Genomic DNA, 23,856 nt, shown 5'->3' with positions numbered 1-23,856 from the left:
AATCAATACTACAACTAATTATTTCTGGTTATCTTTTATGCATTTGTAAGACATTTCTTTTGTTCAGTGTAATAAAAAACCCATTGTTTGATCAGTGACTAACTAATTATGATAAGTAATTTGAAACATTCTTGATGAAACTTGTCTGTTAATTAACATCAACAGCAAATGGAAACTAACAGGACAACAAAGTATTAGTGGATCCACTGTTCCCTTCTATTGATGAGATCTCTCTATGGCATGCCCAATAAACTAAAGCTGCCAGTGGTTAAAAAATAACAAACATGTGGGATGATCTGACTCACCATGGAGGAAAAGTTATTGTCAGGTTACACAAAGGAGTACTGAAATATTACAAGCGAGGGGGTGGTAAAGAAATGTCAGCAGGTAGCCTGGTCCTGTGGCTTAGAGGAAGGAAAGTGGTTTCTTTCTGTCTTTCCTTTTCCTTTCAAAGCTTAATTCCAAAATACATTCATCCCATATTGATCTGAAGTAAGAGACTTTTGATACATAAAAGCATGAATCTGAAAATATGTAGTATTATCAGCATTGCCTGGCTATCTTGTAACTGTCATTAATAGTGTTAATTTTTTATCAACTCATTGGCATTTTTTTCTTATGCTTTTAGATTTCTACCTGGACAAGGACTGGTACTATACCCACAGATAGGAGACAAATTGGATATTATTTGCCCCAAAGTGGACTCTAAAACTGTTGGCCAGTATGAATATTATAAAGTTTATATGGTTGATAAAGACCAAGCAGACAGATGCACTATTAAGAAGGAAAATACCCCTCTCCTCAACTGTGCCAAACCAGACCAAGATATCAAATTCACCATCAAGTTTCAAGAATTCAGCCCTAACCTCTGGGGTCTAGAATTTCAGAAGAACAAAGATTATTACATTATATGTAAGTATAATTTTATTCATTCATTTTATAGAAATTAAGATAAGCTATATAGGTTTGTATCAATTTTTTGTTTCCTTAAAATTATTGTGGCAAATAATTTGGTGAGAATCTTTGCTGAAAAATTGTGCCCCCCCCTTTTTTTTCAAAGAAACCTTCATTGAATTTGGGACCCTGTGTGAGCAGTATTCATTAAGTATACATACCCAAAGAGAAAAAAAAAAAACCACTAGAATTCTTAATAGTATTGAAATAAATGTGTTATATAAATATGTTCAGCATCTCTACTGACAAAACCATTGTTCAGGACCATTGGTGGATTTTGATAGGTAAATCTTGTGCATTGCGTTTTCTCTTCACCCATCCATCCATTCATTCACTCATTCACTCATTCATTTCATATTTATTCTGTGCCAGAGACTGTGTTTAAGGGCTAGGGATTCAGCAGTGAAAGGTGGTAAAATAGCATGCTTTCCTCAAGAAGTTATCAGTCTAGAGAAGGTGGAGCTCATAAATTAGAAAGATAGGGATGACAGGCAAAGGTCACATTAAAACCAGATTCAGAAGAAAAAGACAAAACTTGGTTTTCTCAGTGAATTACTGTTTTTTGCACATATATATGTAATTTGACACGCTGTTTCAGGAAGATGGTATGTATCCTTTGGGTCATATCTGAGGCTAACTCGCAAGGACGTGAAGTCAGCTGAGGAGCACATTTCAAGCCCATGCCTACTATGTGCAGATCTCTCATCAGCATCATTCCCAGGGCCCCAGGTTTTGTTAAAGTCTAGGCGACTCAGACAGCTGTTTGCATCATTCAAGCAATGAAGTCTTTTTTCTTAATTTCTTTGGTTTAAAATTATACTCATAACTGGGTTGACTTTTCCAATGGCTTGGTTACCATAGACTTCAGTTTATTAGGGAACTGCTATCTGCCACTGGTTATTATTTGCTCCAAGGTGGACTCTAAAACTTTAGGTAGGAGAATCTTGGTGATCGAACTGAAATTCTTGCGTCTCAACCTATGAGCTGCACTTTATTGTTATTTTATTTTTTTAGACACGAGGTCTAGCTTTGTTGCGGAGGCTGGAGTGTGGTGGCATGATCACAGCTCACTGTAGCCTTGAACTCCAGGGCTCAAGTGGTCCTCCCACCTCAGCCTCCAAGTAGCTGGGACTACAGGTGTGTACCACTGCACCCAGCTCAAAAGCACAGAATGAAAACCTATTTTTAAAGGCAACTTGACACATGGAGTAGCTTACCAAGAATTAGTAACAACAACAACAAAAGAGAGTGGTAGAGTATATACTTAGTAAGGAATAATTATTATAAAATAAAAGCATTCTGAAATGAAACAGGTAGATGGGGTGGTCAAGTATGCAGAATAATAGGGAAATCTTTGAAAATGTAAAATGTTACCAGGTAAAATAAATGGAAACTTTAAGCTTTTGGAAGCCTAACAATGTGTTTATATTAGTGAAGATTTTTTTTTTTTTTTTTTTTTTTTTTTTGAGATGGAGCGTCTCTCTATCGCCAGGCTGGAGCGCAGTGGCGTGATCTCAGCTCATTGCAACCTCCACCTCCTAGGTTCAAGTGATTCTCCTGCCTCAGCCTCCCGAGTAGCTGGGACTACAGGCGTGCGCCACCATGGCCGGCTAATTTTTGTATTTTTAGTCGAGACAAGGTTTCACCATGTTGGCTAGGATCGTCTGGATCTCTTAACCTCGTGCTCCTCCTGCCTCAGCCTCCCAAAGTGCTGGGATTCCAGGCGTGAGCCACCGCACCTGGCCTTAGTAAAGACTTTTAAAGTAAGACTTTTTCAGTGAAAGCTACTGTTTAGCATAACATTTACAGGGAACTGAAACTGATCAGATGCATTTATTAAGGAGGTTAATGCCCCTGGATGGGGCAGGAGGAAGAAGGTAGTGGTACGGGAATAGTGGACACACTAAAGATGAGATGACCTAGGGCAGCGAATGCGTGTCCCTAAGGCGTGGATGCAGCCCAAGTCCACTGATATGCCAACAGACCCCGAGTCTCTGCCCTTCCTTTAGCTTATGACTTCATGAAGAATGCTTTGCAAGTTCTAAGTTCCCACTGGGCACAAGTGGAATTTTAGTAAACATTAAGAGTTTAACCTTTAGTGTGAAATAATATGCAAGCTATGCAAATAAAGAATTGTTTACCAACATCTCTTTGCTTAATGTAGTGGGCATTTAGTAATTGCTTTTTATTAATACATGAGAGATTTGTATTTAGAAGCACAGTTTAATTTGTAATTATAATATTAATCTACACAATTATAGCATCTATTATTTTCTTGTTTTGGAAACTCTTCATACGGCACTAACAGGTTCATTGCAGTTACTGAGCTACTCTGGCCATCAGAGCTCTCCTTAGAGTTAGGATTTACCATGCAAAAGCATATAGTAACCTGGGATAAATGAATCTTTCTTAATATGGAATTGAGGGTCTCAACTCTGAAACTTCGAGAGGCTCTTTGGATGTTGCTTTGGGGGACCGTCATAAGGGCTGGGTGAAGGACTCAGGGCTCAGGGCTCAGGGCTCAGAAGTTTGCCAGGAAGTCCAGTTGAGACTTTCAGCAGAGTTGAAAGACTTCCACGGTGGTGTAGGCAGAGGAAGGCATTTCAGATACTTGAGAAAATACAGAAGCCAGTTTCTCACCCACCCTACAGCAAAGCTCGTTGATCTACAAATTTCCCTAGAAAGGAAATGGGAAATGCAGAGAACAAATGTTAAAATAGTTTTAGAAATTAATATTGACTTTGTTTTGCTTCTGCAAAAGTTCCAAGACACCAAAACAATTAATGGATTTTAAAAAGTCGCTACTTTGCAGATCAGACAAATGCACACACATACACACAGTCAAGCTCTGTACTGGCTTTTTTGAGAAGGAAAGTGTTTGAAGTTAGTAATTTTTATATCAGTACATTTATAAATAGGGCTAGGTAGCATGACTGAAAGTCTTAAAATTTACATGTATATTTTTAACACTTCAAATCGTTGGTTCACTTTGAGACAGTACATAATATTGGCATTTGAGTTGCTTTAATAAATGCTACAATGGGTTTAACCCCAAATCTGAGTGTCTAGTTGGTAAGCGCCTTCACAACCAGCAGTGTTACAATAAATACCATGTTTTCGTGTGCTGGTTTCTTTTCATGGAGAGGAAAAAGAGATCTGATGCTTTGGAGGAGTGCTTGACTTTCTTCCCCCAGGGAGGAGCAGTCCAGAGGGACTGACTTGCACTGCGGAGTACCCTACATGAACAGCATTTCGAAGAATTCAACCAGGAACCTAGAGTCCTACTTGCTAGTCCTGCTTCCTGAGCTTAATGAGAAAGTCACTTTATTTCTTTGAACTTTAATTTATTTCTCTAAAAAACACTTTCAGTCCGGTTTCAAGCCATCTCAGGGCTGGGCATACAAACCCAGTGTAGGAGCACTTGTTAGTGTGGCTTCAAATGGACAGGATCCTCTGTCAATTCTTTAAAAACATTTCATTTGATTTGTGGTGCTACCTGCTTTAAAATATAGTCATCACACTTGTGAGTTTCAGACATAAATATGAATTTTTCATTTGAACTGTATTTTTAAGCACACTAAGTATTCACTGAGTCCCCTCAGGAGATAATGTGGCAAACTGATGTGCGTCCTCATTCATTCTTCTCATAGGTGGTTATTTGCTTTTTAACTTGTGGCAAAATTGTATACGAAGGGTCGCCGACTTAAAATGGTTCCACTTAAATTTTTCAACTTTCTGATGCTTTTATTGGAGTATTAAGTGTATTTTCAATTTAATGATATTCAGCTTACCTTGTGCTTATCAAGTATCAAGACATAGCCCCACCTAAGTTAAGGAGCATCTGTATATGGGTTTTTATTCCTGTTTAGAATTGACATTTTCAAGTGACCTATTTCAGTAATTAGCCCTGGGCCTAATTTGCATAATGAGATCTCCTAATCTTCCAGTGATGCAAAGATGGAGATATTATGGCCATGTGGTCTGAAGACCTTTTCTTTATTATGTTCAGATCTTCGATTGCCTTAAAAACAGAGTAGCTAATTTACATAACCTATAGTTATTTTTATTATTGTCTTTAAAGTTTTTTTTAATGTTCATGAAATAACTGTTTTGAAATTGCCCATTTTCAAGGGAAGCTGTGTCTTAGACTTACTAAATGCTCCAGTTGTTACTGGGAAAGCCTTCTTGTGTTTATAGCCTTTATCCATAGAGTTTTCTTTGCAGCACTTTCTGTGCCTGGTTTAGTTTCTTTTCAGAGGTGACACCCAAAGCTGAATGAGTCAGCAGGTTTGGTGTGTTGGCCCTTTGCAACAGCTGTCCTTACGCAGGTTCTGTGGGCTGGTGGTTCTACCTTCGCATAAAACCTTGCAAAATAACCCACAAAGAGGTTTTCGTCACACTACCAAAATCATGTGAGTCAGAGATGGATGAAAAATGAATGCCATTGTGTTCATACTTTTCAAGTGAACAGTAGCTACGGCAGAGCTGTTAGACAAAGAAAACCGTATTAAAGAAGCACCTCCCAATGTAGCATCATGTGGCTTTTGCATTATTTTGCTGCAGATCCATAGCTAAGACACATCTTGTGGCATAGTCCGTAAGTCATCTTTTCTAAGGACTGTTGGATTAAAGGTTCTGTGAGATCCACCCTGTGGTATTCATGGCATCCTCTTGGAGGCCTCCCTCACTCTCCATGCCTTGGCACAGTCTTTCTTAAGAAACCCTGAACGAGTCTGGAGAAGCTGCCATTTCTTAGGGCCCTCATTGGTTCAGTTGTCTATAGCTTTTTTTTTTTTTTTTTTTTTTAATAAAGAGCATGTAAAACTGGAAGGCTCCACAAACAGCTTTGCTTTTTTTTAGACATGTACTCCACTTCTAAGCAAAATCACAAAGTAAGATGCTTGCACAAATATAATGAAACAATATTCTTAAAAGAATCAAAACAGAGGAACTTTAGAGTCTTGCTTATGTTGTTGAGCATATATTTGTTTTCTTCTCTGCTTTTGATTTACTTACTTCTGGGGTGTAGGTTTGGCAAGTAGCACTGAAATGTACTGAATGCACTGTTCTTTAGCAAGATAGTTACGGGAGCTTTCAAATGTCCTTTTAACATATAGATTTCTTTTAGAATATAGAATGATGTGTGGGCTGTGTAAAGCGATTATGTGCTTTATTTGATGAATTATTTATGTACTATAAATGTAGCAAAAGCCACATTTCCATCATTAAATGTAATCCCATTTGGTGATACAACAGCATCAGCCTGTCATTTGGGTCCTCTGACTGAGGGGTGAGGATTTATGTTTGATACCTTGCGCATAATGGCTGAGTTCAAGCATTCAAACACATTTTTATTTTTACCCTATAGCTGTCGTCTTTGTAATAGGATATTCATCAGAATGTTGCCAGAGACTGTGCATTTGGGTTCTTGAGGGATACAGCACCACCACCACCCTCCCTGCATCCAAGAGAAACAGATCAACATCTTAGGTTGAGAGTCTGAGATCTGGAAGACCCGAGTTCCTGAGTGCCCTTTGACAAGTCACTTAACCCCCCTCTGCCTCAGTCTCTTCATCTGTAAAGTGGGAATAATGACAGCACCTGCTTCACAGGGTTGATGGGACTCCAGATGGAGTGGGATCTATAACATGCTTATTACTTCCACCCTTGACACCAAATGCGTATAACTAAGAGTTAACTTTGGAGCAGGGGAGGAAGTATGAGCCTGCAGGCTAGAGGCAGAGCTGTGCTCGGCTGCAGGCTGGAGAGGATGGGCCCCAAAAGCTTAGCTGATTTGATGTCCATCCGTAAAATGGAACTCCAGAGAGTTTGCACGTTTCAGTCATGCTGCGTAACTTAATTATAAGATCTTCTCTCTGTCTTCTTTGAGTGTTATAAAAGCTCTTTTGTCCTTGAGCTTCCTTTACCAAGAAACATGCATTTATGTATCTTTTTGTTCATGGAATTGCCCAAGCTTGTTAGCAGATCCTTTGTAAGACCCAAAAGAGACAGACATGGGAGGAGTCTTCAGATACATGTAATCATTTTTCCCAATTTCCATGTCACCAGCCTTGCCAGGACTTTTTCTCAGTTCCCTGTTACACAAAGAAAGGAATGTATCTTTATTGATAATTTTAGCAGCATCCTAATGTGGTATAAATCGTCTTCCAGAGAAGAACGTGTGTCAGGGTTGCGTTTATCACTGAGGCTAGCGGGGAAAGTAGATCAGTCCATTAGTCTGATAATTAGAAGCGTTGTTTCTGTTATTTCTTAACATCATGTGAACTCCTTTTCTGGCTGTATTAAAGGTTTTCCCAGTGTGTATCAGTGAGGCTCCTTATTGAATTTAATATGAATAAAGATAAATTCTTTACACTTAGGGATTAAAGTCTGAGCTTCTGCTTAACTTGAGATTGCACTGAGAAATTTCTGGCTCTCAGGTGTCATGGAGTCACGACCATGGGAATGTCCTGTATGGCTCAGTGTGTAAGAAGAAAAAGCTGTTGTGGATGGAGACTCTGTTCACATTACATGACATCACCTAAGCCATCAGGACAGCAAGAATGATTTAGGAATTGCTCAGAATAAGACTGCCTTCATTATTTCATAAAATATATCTTGGTATCTTTGGCACCTGTGCTTATGGCTTTTTCAAGGTTCACTGGGATTTATAAATAATTGGACAATACTAGAGACCTAGTACGAGTGTGAAAGAGGACAGGCTTCTTTCTTAGTAACCTTTAAACATTCATCCAGAAGATAAAACTTTAAAGCAAAATGAAACACGAAAATAGCCAAGACGCACAGACAAACACATATATAGTTCTTAAGAGTCACATTTGTTCCTGAAGTTTCAAAATCTCAGGCTGGGTGTTTGATCACTTAGGGAAGTGTTGTGGCCTTCACGTAACTCTTGTCTCACTTTGAAGTCTAGAGACACAGATCTTAGAGCAATTTTTATCACTGTGAGAAAGCTGAAACTTAGAGAGTGTGAGTAGTTTAGTACAATTCCCTTGGCCATCAAATGTCAGAAACAAAACTCAATCCAGGGCCGCTGGACCCTTAGGTCAGCATTGTTAGTTTACAACAGTGCCTCCTGGGTCCAAACATCTAAGTGCACATGTAGCAATAGTAAAGATAGTATGCAAGCATACATAACACATATGCAGAGACAGCAGAGTATATGTACACACATGTTGCATACATAGCAACAGCAGAGAAGCTCATGAACTATAAAGGATGGACTCTCTGCTTGTATCAGACATTTTGGTACTGACGCTTTGTCATATATTGTGTAACATATAACCAGCTTGCAATCATCTGCCCCCAAAGTTCAACTAAAAATCCTACAGGGTACTAGGAAAGGCAGGCCATGGGGAAAAGGTGGTTATGATGGCGATTTGTTAGCTCTTATGAATTTTCTTTTTTTTTTAGACATACTCTTAATTCCATTTTTTCGATAAGTCTATACTGTTTTGTGTTTTTGTGTTAGCAAGTACTTTGAGCCCCTCAGTAGAAAATTGCTACATAATATAGTTATTAAAAATAAAAATCTCTCAAACATACAAGTAGAGGTGGTATGAGACTTCAAATTGCCTTAGCCAAGTACAAGTGCAACAGTTTTGTTGACTGGCTGGCTGGCTGGATAGACGGACTGATGGATTGGCAGACCTTCAAGCTGGAGGGTAATTGATCTCATTACAGAGGAGCCAGTCTGGGTGACAGTTCTTCTTTGCAAGTGGCTTTTTGCATTGGTGAAGTAGCCCGTTTTGTTGTTCCTGATGTTAAACAGGAGATGAAACAAACATGGAAAGTTGCTCTGGATTCTTAGAGTATAGAACATGTCCCCTGGACGGAATAAGGTTCATGTATAGGGCAAATTTAGACAGGGGCACCTGATTGGGGTTACTGCTGGTCTCTAAATGATCAAAGCAAACAACATGTCCATCTAAGCTGTGATGCCATGAGAGTGGTGCGTTTTCTCCTCTGCAGTGTTATATTCTAAACTGTCAGCAGACATTAATTCGGTGGCTGGTGAAGTCCCACTGCCTAGAGATGAACTCTGCCTCCGATGGCTGTTTTCCACTTCAGTGCCACTCGTCTTGCAATTTACTGGGTCATTAATATCATTGCGTGCAATTAGTGACAGTAGAATGAGCTAGAGGGTTGTGGGATGTGCACCCTCCCCACCATGAACTTTTTACTCAGACCCTTTGCTAGCTCCACCTTTTCATATTTTGGCAAGGAAATTTTAATGGTCGAGACTGTCAAAATCTTGAGAGTAAGGCACTGGATTATGTGCTGGAAATAATTCACTCAAACACATGCTTCTTCGTGGTTCTGAATATTTTCGTTAGATGTTATCACTGTCCCTTCTCTGAGAAGTTTCGTTTTAAAAAATCGGATGCTTAAGTATAGCTAATATAGACAATAGGGAATTATGTTTTTATCTTTAGAACTCTTGCATTATTCTTTTCTTTAAAAATGTGAGCTTAGTCATTACTATTGAAGTGGCCATCTGGCCACCTATTTTTAAAACACAATTCCTCTATCTTAGTGGATTTTGGCCCATATTAAGCATATTAAGGCTGACTTTTTTTTTCTTTCAAGACATGGGGTTTTATTGGGGGCTTATATACAGGAGAGAGAGTCCAGTGGCAATGGGCTGGACAAGATATCCACATGGCCCTGTGCAGTGAGCTGGGCAGGAAAACTGCAACTGCTTGCAAACAGCATGTAGTTATCTATAGCATTTCCACTTAAAACCATCCCGCTAACGACTTCCACCTGGCAACCTTCGTTTAATCCAGAACTTAGGACCTCGAGTCCCTGTACGGCCCATGTTCCACAGGATGGGCCGAGGGCTCAGGTGTGCCTTCTAGACAAGGAATGACTCTCCACATTGGCCATCCCCGGATTCCCTAGCTCAAGACACGTGTTCAAGTGTGTCTAAGGCTGGCTCGTCCATGTGAAGTTATTTATTCTTTACCATTGACTCTCATGTTCCCACTATGTTAAGTTTTTCTGAATTACTGTGGCAATAAGAAACAGTCCCTTAAATTATACTAGAAGAAAAGCCTTTTTTTTTTCATTTTTTATTTTGAAATTTGTTTTCTTAACTGAGAGATTCCACCTGCGTAAATCGTCATAACTTTTAACAATAAGATCTTAGACTTAGAAAGTGATGTTTTTCCTCAACAGAATTTATTAAAAACCAAGACACCAAGGTGTTCCAAGCAATATTTTGAGGGGAAACAACTCCATAAATAATCTTATGTGGTTAGACATGTCTCTAGCAAAATAAAAAAAAGTCAGGGGTTGGGGGAAGTGAAGTTTATTGCCAGTACTGTCTGGTCTTTCTCAGAAAAGTGTCAGTGTACATCACTGAGCCTGGAGGGTATGTTTTCTTAATCTATACCCCCTATGTGTACACGTGCTTGCACGCACACACGTGGACATGCACATATGTGCACCAGCCATCACTGCTTTCTGCTCCTCCTCCGTCTTTTCACTTTGAGTATCTGTAGCCAGTAGCTTTCCAGGTCTGTATTGTCAAAGATACCTATGGCCCTGAATGTCTTCACTGATGGTTACTTGACATTCATACGGTTTTTAATGGTTAAAAGGCTTTATGCGAAAGCTGTGATATAATTTCTCCTGTTCTAGATATGGTGTTTATTGCTTTATTTTGTGACTGTTCTCTCAGTAGATTGACCTCTTCCCTCAGTGTCCAAGCCTCACATAGCATGATGGCACCTGCAAACTCAGTTCTGTATGCTGGTATCCTTTCTCTTCCCAAGTAGAAGTAATTAAGTAATATATATCATCAAAACCTTTTAAGTGCACATATAAACAAAAACAAGTTACCAAACTGCTTCAAAGTTGTTCCATTTTTAACACTCTTATTTCTGAACTCTGGGTAGAATATCCTATTATTGTTCATCATGAATATTTGAAAGGAAATAAAACTATACCATTTTCTTTAAGAGCATCCATTTGTACTTGATAGCATCTTCAGTTATATTTCAACGCTGGCAAACAGGAGGGGAGGTCTAAATTGTGACTCAATTTTAGAATCTACTTTTTCCAAATTATTGTTTAGTGCAGAAAACTAATTAATTGTGTTGCATAGAAAAGTCGCTGAAGCTAAGCCAGTTATTACTTCTTAATGCATGATTTACTGCTTTAAATTTTCAAAACACAGCCATAGCAATGTGGTATTCATTCAAGTGATTCTTCCTATCATATTGAACAACGTTTTCACGGGTGAAAAGCTCACACATCACTGATAGTTTATACAGTGTTTTGGCTGTGGCTCCCTGCATTCAAAATAAAGAGTTCATCAAATGTCAGTGAGAACTGTCTCTCAAGTAGAGAGAGGGCTTGTTTTGTTTAAATTAACTTTGCTAAATATAATTTTCTTTTTGAAAATAAATTCTTCTGTGTTTTTCTTTCTTCAAGTGAGGCCATTTTATACCACATAAAACTTTTGCTCTAAGATAAGGCAAATTTGGTATTATAGGATGAAGTGCTATGTGATTTGAAGTAATGCTGAATTTCTTTTTTTTTTTTTTGAGGCGGAGTCTCGTCGCCCGGGCTGGAGTGCAGTGGCCGGATCTCAGCTCACTGCAAGCTCTGCCATTCTCCTGCCTCAGCCTCCCGAGTAGCTGGGACTACAGGCGCCGCCACCTCGCCCGGCTAGTTTTTTTTTTGTATTTTTAGTAGAGACGGGGTTTCACCGTGTTAGCCAGGATGGTCTCGATCTTCTGACCTTGTGATCCGCCCGTCTCGGCCTCCCAAAGTGCTGGGATTACAGGCTTGAGCCACCGAAATTTCTTAAGTATATTAAGCTAAACAAGAATAATGAGGCCCTTGGAAAGACATGATTATATTTCTCATTTTTCTCATTTTAAAGTCACAGTGAAAAACACATAAAAGGAAGAAGTTAGAAAAAAATGAATGAAATTGTGGTTTTCCTTTTGGCAAATTAAATAGATGTTTCTGTTTCAGAAGATTTTATTAATTACCTTTAAAGAAACAGTCATTTATTTTTGGCATTCAGTGAACATTATCATTTCCGTGTTTAGAACTTTTCTTCTAAGTTAGCATCTTAAAAGATAACTGTGAAACTCAAGGCATTCAACTACGTTAATTTGAGTTTCAGAAATTGAATTCTTGTTTCTAGAGTACTTAGTTTGAATTGATGTCAGGGTGTTAAATAGATAAATCTTAGCTTCCTGGGTTGTATATTCACATTAATTATTATTATTTTTAATCAGCCTTCTTATTTTTCAATTTACCTTTTTTTTTTTTTTTTTGGACACTCAGATTTGATAGCCCTGTGGTAGAAGAAAACAGTAATATAGTTTGGTATGTTGTTGTGTTTATGTTTATTTTAAAGTCACGGCTTTGCTTTCCATGTTGTTACTGGATTATGCTTTTTTTAGTTCCTCAGTTTGCCAAGATAACAGTCTTCCGATCTTCAGAAGTCTGTGTCGAGCTTACAGAAACTGATGTGTAGGAAGACTAGCCTAAGAAATCCAAATTAGCAAGGCTAGCATGTGAGAACATGCTGGAAAAGAATAGCTCCCATAGATATTGACAGAGAATGTTCATAAAATGCTGCTTGTTTCGTGGTCACATGAGAGTGAGTTGTGTCCAGTGCAGCTGTATGTAAGGGCATCATTTTTATTCTTACAACTCTGTGGTTTTCATGACCCTGGATGCTTATTATGTCTCTCTGGTGGACTTCTTCAATGGAGTTGATACAAGTCCTTGCTTTCAAATGTCCATCAGCCCTCTCCTCCACCCCGGCCCCGTACAAATACGCTACATTTTAAAATAATTTGAAATACCCTCCGTAGGATTTATATTTCTTCGTGCTTCATTCTTTCCGTAAGAACTGTGATACCATTATTCTGTAGGATATTTTTGTGCTTCCCCTGTTTCGAATCTCTGTGCCAGTGACACCCATGTATCGGCACAAATCCAGAAGTTTGATTGTCCGTCTGATTAGCACACTCTTAGCAATGTGGTGGACTAAACACAGCCAAGATGTGGGGCTGGAGCTTAGCCTCCTGGGAGCGGAGCAGTGAACATCAGATGAAGACATGTGAAAATGGAGTACTACTTACTCTTCGCGGGGATGGGCTAAAAAGCACAGCCAGAAATATTCTTGCCCTTCGAGTCTGCTTTATAGTTACTCACTGGTTCTCTTTTTTTTCCTACTCAGATAACCAGTATACTCTTCCCAGTGACTAAGAACTGTAGGTGCAAATAGATGGCAAACCGCAGATGGCGGCTGTGTGGTTTCAGATGTGCTCCTGAACTTTTAGACGATGTGAACTCAGGGAACTTTTAGACGATGTGAACTCAGGGAACTTTTAGACGATGTGAACTCGGGGAACTTTGTTTGCTGAGCACTAATCTCTGCCCACTGGAAATTAGGCCCTGGGGGGAACAATGTAGTGACGTCTGTATACTTACTACATGCAATTAGACCGCTGAAGCAAAAGCTTTTAAAAGCAGACTGTAAAATGCCCATGTATGTTTATTAAGCCTATTTTCCAACTGGATAGAGAAACTTTTCTGGTAATTTTTAAATTTATAAAGTCTGTTTTTTTCCTGAGCCAAGGGAAAAAAACTATCTGGGCACCAAAAGCTTAGTTGTTACAGTGTTACTTTTTCTGTCTCTGAATGATTAAATGTGATTTCGTCTATTTAGCAATACTATGATTGTGGCTGCATTAGATCATGCTGATAGAAAGATACAAAGAAAAACTTAAGTATAATGAACTAACAATTTATTTTCACTCTTTCTCTAAGTTAAAAATTCCTGGTACATTCAAATGAGCAATGAAAATAATTGCAAAATTGTCTCCTGAAATGGAAATAGATTTTTTTTATTTCCAAGCATTAGCAATTTCTTGCTATTTTTCAAAATCAGCCACTAAGCCTTTCAAAACTTCTTGGTGACTATTGCAGGAGAAATCAGAATATTAATCTTGTGGTTTTATTTCAGAGTTCGCTGCCAGGAAGGAGGTATAATTGGGTTAGGAGACTTTTTTTTAGCTGTGTCACTGTTCAAGGAGGGGGTTTGGAAGCTTGGCATAAGAGTTACATTCCGTGATGAGGATGTAGCAGGGGAGAAGAAAGGTGATTTTCACTATGGGAAGTTATACTTACATCAAGTATAAAATAGACTGAAGTCATTTTGAATTATGTTATACTTGTAAAGTTTACCTCCTGGAGTTTCAGTTAGTACCAGCGTACTAACTGGGTTAAAACAGGGTTATTCATGACAACTTAGATCATTTCTAACTCATGGCAAAAATCTTCCCTGGTGGATTGTGTAACAGTATTTTCAATGCCCCTTTATAAGCAACCAAGCATTTGGGATGTTAATTTAATGTTAGTAGTGAATTTTTCAATATCTTTCAGTAACCTTTGCAGGTCACAAGTTGACTTAAAAGGAAAAGAAGCAAAATCCTGAATATAGCAGAAAAACTGTCCTCGCTCAGACTGTTCAGCCCACTTTTGCTCACCACCCTGCAAGCACCCTCCCCCAAACAAGCAGTAGCTTGGGGCTTCAGAAGAACCTACAAAAGCAGCATCTGTAGATTTTTCCTTATCCAACTCTAAGACTTGAAAGTTTCCCTCTTCCCTCCAACACTTTTTTTAAACCAAGAAATAAAGAAGTTTTCACTCTTAAAGGTGCAAAGCAGTTTCATTCTTATGCAACATAGCCTTCCTCCTACTGTCTGATAGTCTGTGGATGTTAAATTATAGATTCCAATTGAATTTTAATACTCTAGAGATTTTACATTTGTGGTTGTCAAGACACCATTTTGGGTAAACCTAGGGAGCTCCACGCAAAAGCATTGATATTCAGAAAAGGCATTGACCTAGAAATTGAAAGACAAAAAGTCAAATAATGTTCACCTCTTGTGCTTCCAGTTTGACGAAGTAGAAGTCATCAGTAGTTTCTCCCTCTGCAGATGCAGCTCTCAATTCTATTCACAATTAACTCTGCTCTGCTGTGCATGTCTTTCTCTTCCTGATATGCATTTAATTGTTTTTCTTTTGGATCTGAATCTTTGACTGTCTTTTCCCCTTAAGATTAAAATAAATAAATGTATATTCCTCCCCTTTCTTTCTGTGCACTGCCCTTCAGATCTCATTATGTCATTTTTTCAGCTTAGTGTTGAAACTTTCAGCAACAAAAAGTAAGTCATTTAACTTTGAGTTTGAGTGCACTTTTGCATGTAGGTTCATTTATGTGCATGTGCATTTAAAAACATTGGGATTCCACTTGAATTAAGTAAACCAAACATTTTAAACCATCAGCCAAATAGAGACATCAGCTTTTCACTTTTCTCTATACGCAGACACATCCTAACTTATTAGAAAAATCAAACAGGAAAATTCTCAACGGTTAATTGAAGATTATAGCACTGCTCTGAAACGGTCCAGAAATAGGGTCTGCTCATAGAAACTCATAGTTTGAAGCCTTTGGGAGGAAAGGATACTTTGAAATTTAGGCACATATTTGGAAGAGGGAAAAGGGAAAGAGCAGAATGAAGAACTGAAAAAAAATCACACTGGGGCCTGTCATGGGGTGGGGGGCTGGGGGAGGGATAGCATTAGGAGATACACCTAATGTAAATGATGAATTAACAGGTGCAGCATACCAACATGGCACATGTATACATATGTAACAAACCACATTGTACACATGTACCCTAGAACTTAAAGTACAATAAAAAAAAATTTTTATAGTCACATTAAATAATTAAAAAAAAAAGAACTGAAAAAAAGACTTTTTTTAGATTCACAGAAGTGTATGAAATTTTTAGGTTTGTTTTTAAGCTGCCTGCTGAGCAGTTTCTTAATAGTCTACAATGTTTGTATCTACAAACAGATACCGTCTGCTTCTTACTACCCTTCCAAGACCATTATTATTATGGCAATTATTGCTCAGTTTCCCAGCAATAATTTATCCATAGTTACAGAAGAATGAGATGCGATTGTGAGACTGTAAAGTTTAAGCAGGCACTCAGAGAAGCACAGTGATGTGTACGCACAGAAGTGGCAGCCTTTGTTTTGACGAAAACAGTGAAAGTAAAAGTTAATTCAAGACCAAAAGACAAGTAAATAAGTGCCTTATTTTTGTAGTTAATATAATTTCCATGGAATGCCTATTTCTACTATAAATGCATATAGAACTTGTTTGCTGACCCACTGTTTGGAAAACAAACAATCCCATTAGAAGAATGTCTTTGGGATTTATTTTTACCAGAAAAACAATCCTTTTTTCAGTCCCTTGCAAAGTACAATGTTACAAGACTTTGATAATCAGGTAGAAAGTGGATTTAAATTGCAGAAATGTATATGAAACACTTTTGCTCCTTGCCCCTTGAACTTTAGGGGAATGAAAAATCTAGCTCTCTCCACCTTCTTTTCTCTCCTGGAACTTGAACTGTAATTCAAAGCCTGTTTCTCATTAAAGTACCTGGCAGCCTATCTCTGTACAGCTTGAGTTACAAAGCTATTCAGAGACCTCACTGGTCTAAAGAGACAGAACAAGGATGTGTTTAAGTAGAGCATAGGCTGTTGAAAACGAAAATGCTGAAAATGGTGAAATGATTCTGTCCTTCCTTCCACTCCTTACTGCCGAGGTGGAGAGGGAATTCAGTTGGTGAACACCAGCAAGTGGCTGATAAAAGTCCCCACTTTCTCTCCAGGGCTGCACCGGACCCAGAATGAGTGGTGGGCATGTGTGTGAACCCTCTATTCAGCCAGAGTTTTCCTGCAGCACGTAGTTTGGTTGAAGAGGTTGACTGAGGTTGACATTGGCAGTAATAACACGTGTGTTCTTCTGATTTACAAAATGATGGAGGAAAAGGGAGATTTTGAAGACCTGAATTCTGGTATACTTCTTAAGCATGTATAAGGCTGAAGAAAGAAGACAAGGGTTGTGGGAGGCTCCTGGTCTAGTGTTTACAGAACTTGGATGCTTGACAAACAGAGCGTCAGGCTAATTGTTCTTGAAGCAGGAAATCTGCAGTGGAGGAAGCAGGTGTGGGGGGATGATTACCACGTTTGGAAATGGCTGCATTCACTATTTTGCTCTTCTGAGTTTGGCCCCAAAAGAGTCCATAGACTTTTTGAAAGATGCCATCCCTTTTATTTATAGACTAACATTAAATCAGTCATTTGTGAAGGAAGGAGAAAGTGCCTAAATAAATTTGGAGTCAGATAGCATACATGCGGCAGTGTTTCCGATATCCATTTCTCTTTATTTCTTTTTCTTTTTCTTTTTGGCTTTCAGCATCCCCATACTTTCAGAAAACTTGTGACTAAGAGTGAATTCTTATTTTTCAAATTGTTTTCAGACATTTCATGTTCATGTAAACTTGGCTTATTGATTTCCTGATTTTTCTTTATTTTTTTGTTTTGTCCATTTTATTTTTAATCAGCTACATCAAATGGGTCTTTGGAGGGCCTGGATAACCAGGAGGGAGGGGTGTGCCAGACAAGAGCCATGAAGATCCTCATGAAAGTTGGACAAGGTAAAGACCATCTGCTGCTTCATGACGCCACTGTGACCTGGTGTAGCCCCCAGCTAGTGTGGTGCTAATGTTGCCGACGCCCACCTTCATTCGCTCTTCTCTTTAGTTTTCAAAGCAAACCCTTCTGCACTTTGAGCCACTGACAGATTTCCTCAAGTCAATGTACTAAGCTTTTATTGGAGATCTATCTATGAGTTGAGGTCAGCAAGGTAGAATGTCTATTGCCATAGATAGATAGATAGATAGATAGATAGATAGATAGATAGATAGATAGATAGATAGATAGATAGATAGATAGATAGACAGACGATAGATAGATATTTCTTTTTAAAAAGCAAAACACTTTGGTTCAAAATCAAAATATCCAGAATGAAAACTAAAAGCTTGTGCAGTTTTGCTCATTTCTGAATCTTGACTACAGAAAAGTTTTGTTCATTGTGACTTTTCCAGTGTAGATAACCTATTGTGCAGAAAGAAATAATTATTCTTCTAATTAAAAATTGGTATAGTAGTCAATCAACTTGCTCAGTTAAATTGAAATGTCATCTGCAATGCTTTGCCTGCCAAATGCAAGAATCCCTATAGTTTCCACAGATGGCCTCACGATCTAAACCTCTGAAATAACTAGTATAACCATTTTGTTTTAAAAGAAAAATTATATTCTTGTATTTCACAGTACTTTGCATAAACACTCTTATGTTCATTGCTATTCATGCCTGTTGAAATATATATGCAGCTCCTAAAGCTAGATATTGTCAGATGTCTGTGCCGTAATTAATCATTTGTTTTTCATATAGCTGCAAGTTCTGCTGGATCAACCAGGAATAAAGATCCAACAAGACGTCCAGAACTAGAAGCTGGTACAAATGGAAGAAGTTCGACAACAAGTCCCTTTGTAAAACCAAATCCAGGTATAACAGCATGATCTGTGTGTATGGAGTTCTGTGGGTCCCACATTCTTAGTAGTATCTTAAAAGGTAGAGTCGAGTCTAAGGACTTCTAACCAGTTAGGATTAGCTGGTAGTTACAGTGATCAGGAATCTTTGCTGTCAGTGAGTCATTATTAATTACACTTCAATAAGAACGAAATAACTCATTCCAATGAAAGTCATACATTCAAAAGAGTAGAATTCATGAGCTGTAAGTGCCAGTTATTAGAACTACTCTGTCAGGCCAGAGGTTTCATTGGCTGACATTTTATCAAGCTGGTTGTCAACACCAGCCTAAAGCTGATGTTAATGTATATGTAATTAATGTGCTAATCCCTCCTCTAATTATATCTAATCCACAGAGGGCCTAATTGATCCTCTTCTAAATTTTAAATGGTAACATTTTTAAATATTGCATAGTAGTATTTTTTCAGGTGGTTATCGTTATTTTGTTTCACATTTGCCATGTAAAAGAAAATATTAAACAGGTCCCTGACAAAAGCGTAGAATACCAGATAAAATTGTCCGTCATTGACCTTCGTTTTCTTAACAGTCTTGGAACAAATAGCTTTGTATTTGTTGCCATGCTAATGAATGTTTGATAGAGCAGCTGTTGAGCAGACATCAGCAGTTTTGTATTAGGGATCTGTGTGCTTGGTTGGTAGTTGTGCGACTTAATCATCTGCAGCAGTATTCCATCTCTTTCCAAGAGTCAAGGAGGGAAGTTGTTATTTCTAACTTTCAATGACAAGATGTGTCAAATTCTTGTGACAAACTGATAAATGGATAATATAATGATGCCAGGCAATTTTTTAGTGCTTACCATTTGGGCTGGCAGTCTGTTCAGTGTGAGAGTTTCTGCTGCCTTCCAAATATATTTTAAGTGTAAATCAAATAATACAGACGAGTTACGAGCTGAACATTTTCCCAGGCCCCCTCACTCCTTCCGCGTTCCCAAGCTGTTCTGCCAGGAGGCCGGGCTCTTCTTTAGAAGGCAGGACCTTTGAAGGTTCGCATGAAACACGCTTTCTCAAAGGAGGCGGAAGAGCAATACCACATGAGCGCTCACCGCTGACCTGGAGAATTGGCCACTTCCCTTTTTCTTCCCTGCGGCTGCCCCAGGCTGGCTAACACGGGTTAGAAGATGAAGCAAGATCAAGGGCTGGCTGGCACCGACAGTCTGTGCTCTTGCTGGATAAGGATACAAAGGAAACCCTGTGGCTTGGGAGGGTAGGAAAGTCCCCCCTAGAGAGAGATACCTCTCATTTCCATTTGCCTGAGCTCTTAGACGAGGTATTGGCGAGGCAGAGTCCAGCTTCTAGTTAGTAATAGTGCCTGGCTTATTTTTCACATGTTTAAGGGTCATAAAAGCAGTCCATCAGCACCGGCACAGCAGTAACCCTCTCTGACCTTTTCTCTCTCCGCCTCTGCAGGTTCTAGCACAGACGGCAACAGCGCCGGACATTCGGGGAACAACATCCTCGGTTCCGAAGTGGCCTTATTCGCAGGGATTGCTTCAGGATGCATCATCTTCATCGTCATCATCATCACGCTGGTGGTCCTCTTGCTGAAGTACCGGAGGAGACACAGGAAGCACTCGCCGCAGCACACGACCACGCTGTCGCTCAGCACGCTGGCCACGCCCAAGCGCAGCGGCAACAACAACGGCTCGGAGCCCAGTGACATTATCATCCCGCTAAGGACTGCGGACAGCGTCTTCTGCCCTCACTACGAGAAGGTCAGCGGGGACTACGGGCACCCGGTGTACATCGTCCAGGAGATGCCCCCGCAGAGCCCGGCGAACATATACTACAAGGTCTGAGAGGGACCCTGGCGGTACCTGTGCTTTCCCAGAGGACACCTACTGTCCCGATGCCTCCCTTGAGGGTTTGAGAGCCCGCGTGCTGGAGAACTGACTGAAGCACAGCACCGGGGGAGAGGGACACTCTTCGGAAGAGCCCGTGGCGCTGGACAGCTTACCTAGTCTTGTAGCATTCGGCCTTGGTGAACACACACGCTCCCTGGAAGCTGGAAGACTGTGCAGAAGACGCCCATTCGGACTGCTGTGCCGCGTCCCACGTCTCCTCCTCAAAGCCATGTGCTGCGGTCACTCAGGCCTCTGCGGAAGCCAAGGGAAGACAGTGGTTTGTGGATGAGAGGGCTGTGAGCATCCTGGCAGGTGCCCCAGGACGCCACGCCCGGAAGGGCCGGCTTCTGCCTGGGGTGCATCTCCCCCGCAGTGCATACCGGACTTGTCATACGGACCTCGGGCTAGTTAAGGTTTGCAAAGATCTCTAGCGTTTAGTCCTCACTGTCTCTCACTCGTTCTGTTACCCAGGGCTCTGCAGCACCTCATCTGAGACCTCCACTCCACATCTGTATCACTAATGGAACACTCGTGTCTGGAGTCCCCTCCTCCAGCCTTTGGCAACAACAGCTTCAGTCCATGGGTAAATCCGTTCATAGAAATTGTGTTTGCTAACAAGGTGCCCTTTAGCCAGATGCTAGGCTGTCTGCGAGGAAGGCTAGGAGTTCGTAGGAGCGGGTGGGGCTGGGGAAAGGGCTGGCTGCAATTGCAGCTCACTGCTGCTGTCTCTGAAAGAGAAAGTTGGAAAGGAGAAAAGAAAAAAGCAATTAGGTAGCACAGCACTTTGGTTTTGCTGAGATTGAAGAGGCAAGTAGGAGACACGACAGCACACACAGTGGATTCCAGTGTATGGGGAGGCGCTCGCTGTTATCAAATAGCGAAGTGCAGGAAGAAAAGCCCCTCTTCATTCCGGGGAACAAAGACGGGTCTTGTTGGGAAGGGAACAGGCTTGGAGGGAAGGGAGAAAGTAGGCCGCTGATGATATATTCGGGCAGGACTGTTGTGGTACTGGCAATAAGATACACAGCTCCGAGCTGTAGGAGAGTCGGTCTGCTTTGGATGATTTTTTAAGCAGACTCAGCTGCTATACTTATCACATTTTTATTAAACACAGGGAAAGCATTTAGGAGAATAGCAGAGAGCCAAATCTGACCTAAAAGTTGAAAAGCCAAAGGTCACAGGCTGTAATTCCATCATCATTGTCGTTATTAAAGAATTCTCATCTATAAAAGGTAGGTCAGATCCCCCTCCCCCCAGGGTCCCCATTACCCTCCGGATTGAGCCTTACAACACTTTGGTTTATGGCGGTGCTGTCTGGGTGCCAGGGCTGCAGGGCCGGTACTGATGGAGGCTGCAGCGCCAGGTGCTCTGTGTCAAGGTGAAGCACATACGGCAAACCTCTTAGGGTCCTTAAGACGGAAATAAATGATGATGTCCAGGGGGAGAAGGAAGATAGGACGTATTTATAATAGGTCTATAGAACACAAGGGATATAAAATGAAAGATTTTTACTAATATATATTTTAAGGTTGCACACAGTACACACCGGAAGATGTGAAATTCATTTGTGGTAATTAAGTGGTCCCAATGCTCAGTGCTTAAAAAAACAAATTGGACAGTTACTTTCTGGGAAAAACAACATCATTCCAAAAAGAACAATAATGAGAGCAAATACAAAAATAACCAAGTCCTCCAAAGGCATCTCACGGAACCGTAGACTAGGAAGTACAAGCCCCACACACCAGGAAGTCGATGTGATTGCATCATACATTTAACAATGACAAGATGTTCCGGCATTTATTTTCTGCGTTGGGTTTTCCCTTGCCTTGCGGGCTGAAGTGTTCTCTAGAATCCAGCAGGTCACACTGGGGGCTTCAGGTGACGATTTAGCTCTGGCTCCCTGCTCCTGTCCTCCCCTGCACCCCCTCCCTTCTGGGAAACAAGAAGAGTAAACAGGAAACCTACTTTTTATGTGCTATGCAAAATAGACATCTTTAACATAGTCCTGTTACTATGGTAACACTTTGCTTTCTGAATTGGAAGGGAAAAAAATGTAGCGACAGCATTTGAAGGTTCTCAGACCTCCAGTGAGTACCTGCAAAAATGAGTTGTCACGGAAATTATGATCCCCTGTTTCCTGAACCTGGAAATGATGTTGGTCCAAAGCGTGTGTGTGTATGTGTGAGTGGGTGTGTGGTATACATGTGTACATATATGTATAATATATATCTACAATATATATTATATATATCTATATCATATTTCTGTGGAAGGTTGCCGTGGTAACCAGCCACAGTACATATGTAATTCTTTCCATCACCCCAACCTCTCCTTTCTGTGCATTCGTACAAGAGTTTCTTGTAAGCCATCAGAAGTTACTTTTAGGATAGGGGAGAGGGGCAAGAAGGGGAAAAATGGGAAATAGTCTGATTTTAATGAAATCAAATGTATGTATCATCAGTTGGCTACGTTTTGGTTCTGTACTAAACTGTGAAAAATCAGATGAATTGATAAAAGAGTTCCCTGCAACCAATTGAAAAGTGTTCTGTGCGTCTGTTTTGTGTCTGGTGCAGAATATGACAATCTACCAACTGTCCCTTTATTTGAAGTTGGTTTAGCTTTGGAAAGTTACTGTAAATGCCTTGCTTGTATGATCGTCCCTGGTCACCCGACTTTGGAATTTGCACCATCATGTTTAAGTGAAGATGCTGTAAATAGGTTCAGATTTTACTGTCTATGGATTTGGGGTGTTACAGTAGCCTTATTCACCTTTTTAATAAAAATACACATGAAAACAAGACAGAAATGGCTTTTCTTACCCAGATTGTGTACATAGAGCAATGTTGGTTTTTTATAAAGTCTAAGCAAGATGTTTTGTATAAAATCTGAATTTTGCAATGTATTTAGCTACAGCTTGTTTAACGGCAGTGTCATTCCCCTTTGCACTGTAATGAGGAAAAAATGGTATAAAAGGTTGCCAAATTGCTGCATATTTGTGCCGTAATTATGTACCATGAATATTTATTTAAAATTTCGTTGTCCAATTTGTAAGTAACACAGTATTATGCTTGAGTTATAAATATTTTTTTCTTTCTTTGTTTTATTTTAATAGCCTGTCATAGGTTTTAAATCTGCTTTAGTTTCACATTGCAGTTAGCCCCCGAAAATGAAATCCGTGAAGTCACATTCCACATCTGTTTCAAACTGAATTTGTTCTTAAAAAAATAAAATATTTTTTTCCTATGGAAAAAGTGCCTTCAAAGTACTTCTCTTCTTTTCTTTTCTTTTCATTTTTCTTTCTTTTTTTGTTTATTATTTTAATTTGCCTTCCTTTACTCTATTTCCCCCAAAATTACAGTAATCCGGAGACTTCTGTCCATGGACACTGTGTGCCCACTTTTCAAATCGGGATGTGCACATAACACAAATACTAATTTTGCTAAGAGCCATGAGCTCATTATTCCCCATAAAACCACGAACTCACATTTCAAAAATAATATAAAATTGTATAAAATCCTAATAATCCTCAACAGAA

The 23,856-nt window shown here is 39.7% G+C and overlaps 1 protein-coding gene across 1 annotated transcript in view; it reads left to right on the top strand.

Moving 5' to 3' along the window:
* EFNB2 (ephrin-B2) overlaps positions 1-23,572 on the top strand; it is a 45,276-nt gene extending 21,704 nt beyond the window's left edge. The window contains exons 2-5 of the mRNA XM_011933867.1: positions 629-912; positions 17,433-17,525; positions 18,323-18,436; positions 19,888-23,572. Coding sequence (XP_011789257.1) covers positions 629-912; positions 17,433-17,525; positions 18,323-18,436; positions 19,888-20,276 — 880 coding nt within the window. The 3' untranslated portion in view covers positions 20,277-23,572. The remainder of the gene's footprint in view (positions 1-628; positions 913-17,432; positions 17,526-18,322; positions 18,437-19,887) is intronic.
* Positions 23,573-23,856: the final 284 nt, after the last annotated feature.

The sequence above is a fragment of the Colobus angolensis genome, unplaced genomic scaffold (genome assembly GCF_000951035.1).
Source record: "Colobus angolensis palliatus isolate OR3802 unplaced genomic scaffold, Cang.pa_1.0 Scaffold13, whole genome shotgun sequence".
Taxonomy (NCBI): Eukaryota; Metazoa; Chordata; class Mammalia; order Primates; family Cercopithecidae; genus Colobus; species Colobus angolensis.
Note: the sequence above shows the minus strand (reverse complement) of the source record. Positions and strands in the feature narration are given on the sequence as shown.